General features: G+C 27.5%; 3 protein-coding genes across 6 annotated transcripts in view; 2 read left to right on the plus strand and 1 right to left on the minus strand.

Annotated features, from left to right (window-relative positions):
• The window catches only part of LOC100574027 (protein singles bar), a 4,939-nt gene extending 1,915 nt beyond the window's left edge, over positions 1-3,024 (plus strand). Inside the window, exons 2-4 of the mRNA XM_008183825.3 lie at positions 2,174-2,356; positions 2,422-2,562; positions 2,635-3,024. Of these exons, the coding sequence (XP_008182047.1) occupies positions 2,174-2,356; positions 2,422-2,562; positions 2,635-2,712 (402 nt within the window). The 3' untranslated portion in view covers positions 2,713-3,024. The remainder of the gene's footprint in view (positions 1-2,173; positions 2,357-2,421; positions 2,563-2,634) is intronic.
• Positions 2,596-4,109, minus strand: LOC100159145 (acyl carrier protein, mitochondrial-like). Of its 2 annotated transcripts, none has more exons than NM_001246120.2 (4): positions 3,840-4,098; positions 3,481-3,585; positions 3,090-3,177; positions 2,596-3,023 (listed from the first exon to the last, which is right to left on the minus strand). In NM_001246120.2, exons 1-4 carry the CDS (start codon positions 3,993-3,995, stop codon positions 2,932-2,934), a joined length of 441 nt encoding a protein of 146 aa, NP_001233049.1. In that variant the 5' UTR covers positions 3,996-4,098; the 3' UTR covers positions 2,596-2,931. The 2 variants fall into 2 exon arrangements, with proteins under 2 accessions (NP_001233049.1, XP_016658952.1); XM_016803463.2 differs by lacking the exon at positions 3,481-3,585 and adding an exon at positions 3,617-3,733 and having other exon boundaries at positions 2,855-3,023; positions 3,840-4,109.
• A 546-nt stretch (positions 4,110-4,655) lies between these two features.
• LOC100165994 (phytanoyl-CoA dioxygenase, peroxisomal-like) lies at positions 4,656-9,189 on the plus strand. 3 transcript variants are annotated; one of them, XM_008183832.2, is made up of 9 exons: positions 4,656-4,964; positions 5,054-5,130; positions 6,260-6,405; positions 6,478-6,643; positions 6,702-6,815; positions 7,166-7,318; positions 8,268-8,408; positions 8,487-8,627; positions 8,703-9,189. In XM_008183832.2, the coding sequence occupies exons 2-9, from the start codon at positions 5,128-5,130 to the stop codon at positions 8,754-8,756; spliced, it is 918 nt and encodes a 305-aa protein (XP_008182054.2). In that variant the 5' UTR covers positions 4,656-4,964; positions 5,054-5,127; the 3' UTR covers positions 8,757-9,189.
• The last annotated feature ends 1,618 nt before the right edge of the window (positions 9,190-10,807 follow it).

Raw genomic sequence — 10,807 nt, forward strand, 5'->3', positions numbered from 1 at the left:
AAAAATTTTGTTGATCCAACTACTGGAGCTCACACACAAGCAATTGAATGTTCATAGGGAGTATTAACGAATACCGTTTACCGCCCCGAAGCAAAACAGGCGGCATATAGTCGGTTGATTAAGAATACATAAACATTATTACAATGTAGTATTGTAGTGTGTACATTACATTTACATATACCATCGATAACGGCGTGATTTATTGAATTATTACGTTATATTTGTATATACCATTTTTAAACATTGGGAGACCAAAAAAAATGTTCAAAACACATAAATTAACGTATTATGTAAAAAAACTATAGAAATAGTCAGTAATTTCTTGATATCGGAAAATCTTGTTCAACCGATGTCTCCATGCTCCATGTATATTTTATATTATTTTAACATCAATAATGATTAAATTGTATTTAAATTAATTATCGGACCGGTAGGTCACGCATATAAAACGATCACCCTATATGGTAGGTCACGTGACCGGTAGGTCACATACTAAACGAATACCATTTTTGTTAATAAACATAATATGGAAACATAATATTTTTAAATGTTTATGTTTAATACTATACTGAACTTATAAAAACTAAACTATACAGGGTGACATTATTTTATCATGAAACACTCATTATTTCAAAAAGTATTAATGTTTTTGAAAGTATTTTTTTACATAGTTTCAAGTTGTTAAAAAATAACATTTTTTACTTTTTTGATTGACAACATAGTTTTAATTTCATATTCCAAAGCAGAATATTTTTCTAAGTATTTTTATATAATCACCAAACAATGTATAATAATTTAAAGTTAAAAAAAAATTACTTGGAATTGTTCATTACTTACATACCTATTCTGAATGAAGTGTGATAGTTGATAGAATATAATATAGCCTACTTGATTAGGTTATTGGTTGAATAAGTAATTTATTGTTAATTTTTCAGATTCCATTTGTTGAATTCCCAAGTAGTTTTCAAGTAAAACTATAACTTTTGAGTAAAATGTATTATTATTTATTATGTTAAAAAATACTAACATCAATATAAAAAAAGATGGGAAAGTGGGTGTCACTCTGCTGTACAGTAGGTTACAAGTGGGTCACTGTAATGGATGGTGTTAAATTTGAATTCAATGATATAATATCATTGTATAAGAAAAACAATACTGAGCGAAAATGGTCAGTCAGCCTATGATATTATTGTGAATAAAGTATTTTTTATATTATCTATTTACGTGGAACCTTCTTTTAAATTTTCAATCGTAAGCGAAATTCAAACTTTAAATGCTTATAAAAAAAATCGGACTTATGTATTTATATTATATTATTTTATATTATTCAACTTCTATTGTAACAATATATCAGGAGCCTTGCATTAAATTTTCAAGCTTTTTTGCCCAACAAACAAAACTTTATTGATATTTATAGAAAAAAAAACTAAAAAAATTGAAAACTGATAATGTCCGTAAACAGCTCAAGGAGAGTCAAAATATTTTCAAAATTTTATCTTGTGTAGAAAATGAAAATATTAACATTCAGTAAAATGTTCATGTATCTACAGTTATTCATTCTTGAATAACAATAAAATAACAAAATTGCTACATGAGAAATCTAATGAATATCCAATATTGTAAAAATATGAATTTCAAACGCTCGTAAAAATTTAATTTACATTGCTTGTAGACATTTTTTTTTTGATAAAAGTAGACAAAATTATAAGGAATCTTGTATTACATTTTAAAATCTTAGATTTAAAAAGAACAATTTTTATGAATTCACAACTCAAATAATTTTTCCGCATTTTGTCAATATTAGAACTTTAAATGCTTATAAATAAAAACTGTGACTAAGGATTTTCAATATTTTTCAAATGTCACTGTATCAATATAGTAGGAGCCTTGTATTAAATTTTCAAGCTTTAGATTCACTTTCCCATCAAACAAGATACTGTTGAAGAAAATCGAAGCAGTTTTACTGCCCCAAACCAGGATAACACACAAAAATAAAAAAATACACATCATTGTAAAATCAATACATTCATCACTGCGCTCAGAATCTAAAATTATGTTAATAAGAATGATTTTTTTATTTTATTTTAATTGCAACATTAACAAAACAAGTCTTTGATATATAATATTTGAACTTCAAACAATTTTGTTTATTGTGTATTTATGAATTATTTAGATATTGGGGTCCATTTGTCAAAGTATATTGATGTTCTATGGGACGAAGTACATTCCAACATTTGGAACATCTTATGAATCATTTCTTACAACAGTTGCTGGATGTTTAATGACAACATCAGTCATTAGTGTTTCTTATTTGTTATCAAAAAATACCGAAGTACTTGTTAGATCATCACTTTTTGTATGTATTAATAATAATTTGTGAAAATGAGATTAAAGCAAATTTAATTTATAATTTTTTTTCAGGAAATAATTTTTGGAACTTTTGCATCAATCTGTTATTTGAGTTCTTCATCATTATTAACAATAGCGGTCTATACATTGTTATATCCAATTATTATGACTATACCATTTACCTCCATATTTTCAGCAGTAATATTGGCTTACGTAAGAAAAACAATTAAAAATAGAATAAAATAGTTTTTTAAAAGTTTTAACTTATTTAATTTTGATTTTCAGACATTAGGATTTATTCTTGGAGTTATATACGCAATTGATGCTTATTGGGCATTTAAATACTACAAAGGATTTTCATAAAAAATATACTAAGTTTGTTTACAACTAAATAATATTAATAATAATCATAATAATAATAATAATAAAAAAAAAATGTATTTCAGACAAAAAAAACTTTTTCAAAACTTACTATACTTATATTCTTAAAAAAATAACAAATCAGTGTTGCTGTTCCAATGAGTTATTATAATATTTGGAAAAACTACATTTAGTACATTTAGATACATAGGACTGAATAATTTAATCATAAATATCTTCACGATCACACACATATTGCACAATATCTTTAGGTCTGTGCAACTTTTCAGCATCTTCATCAGGTATTTCAAAACCTATAAGTTTTTTTAAAAGAAATTTTAGTTATTTTATTTTGTGTAAAATAAAAATAATTTACATACCAAATTCATCTTCTATGGCCATGATAACTTCAACATGATCTAATGAATCTAATCCAAGATCATTGATAAAATGTGATTCAAGACTGAGCTGAAATTATTAGGAATTAATCAGTTTTAATATAAAATTATATTATCATATATAAAATAGTAATATATTTTTCAACTAAGTAGATAAAATATTATGAAAACAATAATTTTAGGGTATTTTTTTGTATATTCATTGTTGTACTGGTCATATTTTAATTGTTTATAATTAGTAGGTAGACATAAAAAAAAATTGTCTAAATATTTCTTTAAATAGTTTATTATGATATGTAAAAATGAAGGTTCAAACGAAGGTAGATATTCAACTCAATTAAATGCCTAGTTGTTGTTATAAAACAGTGTATACCTTTTCTGGATTGACCTTGTCGTATAATTGTAATACCAATAGGACACGCTTTTTAATTTGTTCAATAGTCATCGGTGGCTTGACACTGTAATGCCGCATAACCGTCTGAAAATATAATAAAATAAAATTTACATACCTTATCAGCAGTGACTTTATCATACGCATTGCAAACTTTCAGCACTCTAGTTTGTACTTCAATCACAGACAATCGACTGGCTGCTGTCGTGTCTGAATACCATCGACCACTACCAGCCTTTGAACCGGAAATTAACTCGTTAGTGGGTACCCCATTTGTACAACAAACGCACACATATCGTCCCCGCGCAGAATTTCAAATAAATTAATAAATTTGTTCTTACCACCGGTACTCTGCATGTCTGAAGATTAAGGTTATTGACGATCTTCGATTGACTTAAATACCGTCTAGCTGCGCACATCGGGTAACGTCTCAGCACCCGTAAACTAGTGTTGGTGAAAAACGTACCACACAAGACTTTCCCAAGGGACGCCATCATATGTATGTATTCTAAAAATGTACTTTATTTTTGTACAAAATACTTCTTAATGTATTATACGAAATAAGTGGCAACAGTTCGATTGAAAGCTTCGAATGAGAAATATTATCAAGGTCGCAAGGCGCAAGCTGATACACCGCAAACGGAAACATATGTTTACCAACTATTTATTACTGTTAACATGTCTATGGTTTTTACCATGTTCTTACCACAGATACCTATATAGTATCAAGGAGAACAGCCGTAGCAGGGGTACGACACTGCGTGTATTGGCAAAATCGGGTGACTGTGGCCTTGAACATGTCTTCAGGGGGCGTGGCATATGTTATCATTTAAATAAATCATTTCAACATCATTATCACAGTCCATAGAATAATAATAATGCCCATTGGCCATTGCCTTGTATCCGTTTTTAAGATTTCGTAACAAAGAGGGATACACGTTTCCAACATTCTATTAGATTACGGATACGGTACAATTTATAGTGTCCAATACTTCATACCGTAGGGATACGTAAACCCGCACAGCTGATCGAGTGTCTATTCTATATTGTTCTGTGGCCGTAGATAATATTATCTCGTCTGATAAGCGAATACTGTTTATCAGCTGGTCTTGTATGTATGTGATTATACATTTTTACCCAAGTCCACGGACTAAGATAGTAAGATATGTCTTAGACCTTAGTCCGTGCCCATTGCCCAAGTCATTAAAATTACGTGATTTTATTCTACTGACTACTGAGTGAGGGGATCCACTTTGCTACAAAGGTGAAAGGTCCATTGATATTAGCACAAAATGTAACAATGGATTTTTAATATTGATTAAAACACCTATACACCATTAAATACATATATTAATAGAATTACTATTTAAGTTACCACTACAACCTCAGATTAATTATTCAGTGTTAATTACTCTATGCTTGGACTACCACTACCTACAATTACGCACTGTACTACTACTCTAACTGTAAATACTAAACGCCATATCATTATATTACTATAATATATTTAATATATGAGATAATAATAAAAACGACGGTTGTGAATTGTTTAAAGGCCTAACTCCATCAATTCCATCAACCTCTTTTAGACGTTTTTTGTCAAAGTTAATTTATTACTGCAACCGCACAATGGTGAGTAAAATATTTTATTGTTGTTTCCTTCTTGTATCGTTTATTTTATTTTAATCAGTGTTGGGTATAGACAGTAGATCACAAAAATCTAAGTAGTTTAAAATTATAAAGTAATGCCAAAAGTCTATTCGACTGGTAACGCAATGAGTCATTTCACAACAGTAAAATGTATGCATCAGGATCTTCTACCTATTGATATAATACAAATTTTATTTCTATTCGAGGGCGTCCAATAGGGGTGCAGGGAGATGACATGTCACCCCCCAAGAAAAATGTGAAGTGATTGTAATTTGTTGTAGCTAATTGTAAATAATAAACTATTTTTACTGATGATATTATAGTACATGTCATATTACATAGGTACATCGTTTATCTATGTTGTGTATTTATTTTCTGTTGTTTAATAAAATCAATTTGGTTGGTTCTTAGTTATTTTTTTATGATATTGTCACCCCTCTAGGTTCTGATTGATGGGCACCCTTGTTTCTATTGCAGATAGTAGCCTACTGCCTCTACTCAGTAAACTCTATGGCATATAATATACGCTGTTCCAAAAGAGAAGACACCAAAATGAAAACCGGTTTTTCCCGTGGCTGCCTGGTGTCTTCTCTTTTGGAACAGCCAAACAGGGTATAGGTAACATAGAGCAATACCTATTCTTATATTTTTAGGAATTTAATTACCTGTTTACTACTTATTTATTAGGTAACTGTCAATAATAGTTATACATGTAATCCCCTCCCCAATTGTTTCTATATATATTATAAAAAAAAAAAAAATACGAGGCTTAAAGTAAATTGTAAATAACAATGAATGACGTAGTTTTTATAAAATCAACTGTAATAAGGATAATGATAAGTTTATTTTTTAGACCTAATTATTGTAGATAAATAATTAATATTCGATCTTATCTTTTTTTAAGAAATAGTTTCTATGTGCCATATAACTAATATGGCTTTAATTAAAAAATATTATGAATACACTATTCTTAAATGTCTTAAACTCTTCTAAAATATAAAATATAATGTATATAATTATTAATAATGTTATTCTGTTATTAACAAAGAATACATTTCATATGGTAGGTAATAAATTATTTAGTAACTAATATAATTTTTATAATTTACAGGAGTATAGATACAATACAAATATTTCTGATTATAAATATTCTGTATCAGATTTAGTATTAACAAGAGAACAGCGGGATTTTTATGAAATAAATGGATATTTAGTAATTCCTAAATTAATACCTGATTATTTGTTGGACAGATGCTGGTAATAGTATTTTATAAATTAAAATTAAAATTATACTAATGTTTAATACAAATGTTATTTTTGAAATATTAGCAACCGATTTATGGACTTATGTCATGGCAGAGTTCCACGGAATCAAATAACTATGATGAAAGACATATCCCGCATGAAAGTAGGTAATCAAGGAGAATACTTATTTGGTAAAGCACAGGATATTCTCTGGGATGAAGAATTTTATGAGTATGCTAGATTCCCAAAGGTACTATTCAAATAACAGGTTAGATAATCAGTAATAATGTAATTTTTTTAAAACTTAGATGTTGGACTATATAGAAAGTTTTATTGGACCAAATGTCATGGCTATGCATTCAATGTTTATTAATAAACAACCAGATATTGGTACCAATAGCTCTCGTCACCCAGTTCATCAAGTACAAACTTATATTTTTGCATTTAAGATTTTAATACATATATAGATTGTGTGGTAAAAGGGAACAAGTAAAAATCACTACTTTTCAGTAAATTATAAAAAAAAATGGTCTCATTTCTGCTTTTGTTGTACTTGAACTTTTTTCATCACTGCTAATTTAACATTGAAAAGAAATAATAATACATCAATCGTTTAAATGTTGGAAATAAAAACTATGTACAACATTGTTTCCTACACGATAGTATGATACAAAAAATTGCCAAAAAATTGACTTATTCCTTTTTATGCACTTATTTTTAATTGTTTGATATGCTGTATGTAGATGGTATTAATACATTTTTTTTCTCTAAGGATCTTCATTATTTTCCATTCCGTCCTGCCAATTTGATTGTAGCGTCTTGGACAGCTTGTGTTCCAATTACTGTAAACAATGGATGTCTATATGTATTACCAGGAACACACACCGGTGATTTGTATCCTCATAACTATCCAGAACCCAAAGACGTTAGTTCAGTTTATTTATACTAAAAATCTAATATTAAATCATTTACAGTTATAATAAATAATAATTACTAGGGTTCATAAATTCATGCTCTAAAAAAATTCCTAATTGAAAACTGGCCAAATATGTCATAAAATCTTCCAAAAATTCATTTATATGCACTAAAAATATGCAGATTATAAAAACAAGAAGAAAACATAAGACATTTTTGGAATAACAAGAAAATATTATAGCCATTCATATTTATAAGAGTTATGTTTTTTGTTTTAATGTAATTCCAAAAAATTAATCAAAAAAATATCTATTGATAAATAATAAGCTAATAAAATAAATAGGTATCCAGTAAGTTGTTAATTTTAAATTGAACAATTTAAAAAAATTCCCTTAAAATATTTTTTACAGTGAATAAATATAAATTATTGTATTTTTCATCATTTTTTGCCCAAAAATACGCTAAATATACCAATAAAATAGAAAAACACTGCATATGCCAAATAGGCAAAAAAACCTCTAAATATGCAAAATAAAACTTCACTTACTTAACCATGGTACCTTGAAATGAATTTCCATGTCATCTAGCATTAAATACAACATAGCAAGATTGATATGCAAATGCAAGAACTTATAAGCCTTGGTAATTTAATCAGTCGTTTGAGAAATCTTACTTGTCCAAAAATATGGAATCACTTTTCATTGCAGGTTTGAATTTTTTATACATAGATCTACATATTTTAAGAGGATCCTGACTTGTCCATCTTTTAAAATGGTTTTTAATAGCGGTACAAATTTTAGGAATCAATAGAAACCCTACTTGTAAGAAAAGTTATTTTCATTTTTCTGCAACTTAAGGTTTTGGGGCTAATCGGGTTTCTCAAATTACCGATTCAATTACATTCTGTATCAAATTAAATACTATAATATAATCAAAAATGTTAATGATGATTTCTGTAGGGAGAAATAAATAAAATGTACCATGAAGTAAAGACAAACAATCATGATGGTCATAACAAGGTGTTTTTGGAAATGGATAAAGGTGATACAGTATTTTTCCATCCTTTGTTGCTTCATGGATCAGGAATAAATAAAACACAAGTATAATATATTTTAATCTAAGTGCTTATGTTTGTACTTTATTACATATACATGTATATCTTAATTTTTTTTCTCCAGGGTTTTCGTAAAGCAATTTCTGTTCATTATGCTTCATCCAACTGTAATTATATAGACGTGTCTGGTACAACTCAAGATAACATAAAAAATGAAATACTTGATGTAATGGCTAAAAAAGGAATAACTAATGTTGATTACACGGTATGTAACTAATACTTTAGTCATAATGTAGGTTAAAAATTAATTTTACATTTTGTTAAATCTTTTTTTTTATAGTTTGCCTGGAAACATCGTTGTCGACTTATTCGCGGGGTCAAAGCAAATTTGTAGATGTATAATAAATTCTAATATTAAATTGAAATATTCAAATAGGGTTGTGGAGTTTATGTTATATTTATTTTTATTATACTTCTAATATTAGTGATAATTATTATATAAGATTTAGCACTTACTCTTTAAATTATATAATATTTATTTTAATATTTTGATGGTATTAGGAGATACCTTATTTTAAAATTATCTATGGTCTATTTTTATATTCTTTTTTTAAAAAAAATTTGTTTATTGGAATCAATAAGTGTATGGGTGTATAATAGTTCTCAGTCATTTGGACTTCAAACTTTTTATGAGCAAATAGGTATAATGAATGAAACTTTAACATAACAATCAGCTATTATAAACACAATCGTAAGACCAAATGTAATACTATTAATGGTTGAGTACTCAATATTGTTAAAATAAAAATACAACTTTCAAACATTTACTTGTCTTTTACTTTGTTATTTTGTTGTTTTCCATCAACTCTTCAGATATTTTATTTCTTACATATAATTCTATATTTCTGTTTATCAATCATGTCATTTTTACTTTTTGTTAAATTTAAAGCTTATCTATACACAATGATATTTTAAACTTGTAATAATTAGGCTTTGCTTTTTTGAATACAATATTTAAACAATCATTTGTTTTCAAATAACAATCTTGCTATAAAAAATAAAAATTGATGAATCTCACTATTTAAACATTGTTGTATGAGATGTAGCTTAATAGCTTATTAATGTGGTTCAATAAATAAGTATAGCATTTGGTATTGAAAATTGATTTTAAACGCTGCGTGATTTGTATCAACAAACATATTATAAATTATATTTATTTTATAACCATGCAGGACGTCATAATCAAAAAAAAAAAATTGTTTTCAATGATTTTCAAATTGTTATCATATAACATTGTAGATAGGCTACTAAAGGTACACCAATGCCATCGGTACATTGTTTGGACATTTTATAATTATTTTGATATTTTTAAATTAATTTCAATGTGTAAAAAAAATCAATCATTATGTTATAATATCGATTACCTACCTGTTTAAACGTCCAAGGCCGTATTCAGGGTTTTCGGTGAAATCAATAAAATAAATACAGTGCCATAGACCACAGTAGCATAATATATTTTATAGTAGGTATACCTACTACATAATAGTGAGGAGGTTTAAGGGGTCGTAACCCTGTTCCACGAAATGCCTTGGATTTATATTTACAGGCATTTCAGTGAAATTATTTGGGACATGTCAATTATTTGATTGGGGACCAGAGGTAGGTACAACTTTTTACCGTATCTCTTCATAAAAAAATCTGCACCTCTGCCATTTCAAAAATATATATTATATTTTTCATTATATTCTGCATTAGTCAATTTGTGTTTTGAATTCCGTATTCCTAAAATAGTAATATGTGAAATGATTTTACTTTATTCATATATTATAACCAATACGACTTCCCAGGGCCGTATTTACAATTTTTGCACCTTGGATCAACAATAATTGTACGCCCTCCACCCCAAAATAAAAATTATTTTCTTTTAGATTCTGAGTGGAACGATGAATGTATTGATTTTACAATGATGTGTGTTTTTTTTTTATAATTTTTATTTTTATTTTTTTTGTGTACGTACACGATAAATAGTCGAAATAATGCTTCAATTTTCAACTTCAGTATCTTGTTCGATGAGAAAGTGAATATTATTGGTGCATTGGGGAGGTTAAAACTTAAAATTCCCAATAGTTTTCTAAAGCGCCGTGAAAAACAAAAGAAAAATTAAAGAAAACGGGAATTTTTACGCAAAATCGATTCATCACAAAATCAACTTTGGTTTTTGGTGTAACTTTAAAACAAATGACCGTAGGTAGATACATGAAATTTTCACTGGTTATTTATATTTGCATATATATGATAACATTTTCGTTTAGGAACATTTTCTGGTTCCAATTTTATTATTCATTTAGATTCTGAGTGGAACGATGGATGTATTGATTTTACAATGATGTGTGTTTTTTTTTATTTTTTATTTTTTATTTTTTTTTGTGTCTGCGTACACGATAA

This window comes from Acyrthosiphon pisum, chromosome A2, assembly GCF_005508785.2.
Source record: "Acyrthosiphon pisum isolate AL4f chromosome A2, pea_aphid_22Mar2018_4r6ur, whole genome shotgun sequence".
Classification (NCBI taxonomy): domain Eukaryota; kingdom Metazoa; phylum Arthropoda; class Insecta; order Hemiptera; family Aphididae; genus Acyrthosiphon; species Acyrthosiphon pisum.

Coding starts and splice junctions, on each gene's coding strand:
- LOC100159145 (XM_016803463.2), bottom strand. CDS start 3,995: ATGATGGCGTCCCTTGGGAAAGTCTTGTGTGGTACGTTTTTCACCAAC. Junction 3,178..3,616: donor ATAAAGTCACTGCTGATAAG/GTATGTAAATTT, acceptor TAATAATTTCAG/CTCAGTCTTGAATCACATTT. Junction 3,024..3,089: donor GGCCATAGAAGATGAATTTG/GTATGTAAATTA, acceptor AAAAACTTATAG/GTTTTGAAATACCTGATGAA.
- LOC100165994 (XM_008183832.2), top strand. Junction 6,816..7,165: donor CTCGTCACCCAGTTCATCAA/GTACAAACTTAT, acceptor TTTTTCTCTAAG/GATCTTCATTATTTTCCATT. Junction 7,319..8,267: donor ACTATCCAGAACCCAAAGAC/GTTAGTTCAGTT, acceptor TGATTTCTGTAG/GGAGAAATAAATAAAATGTA.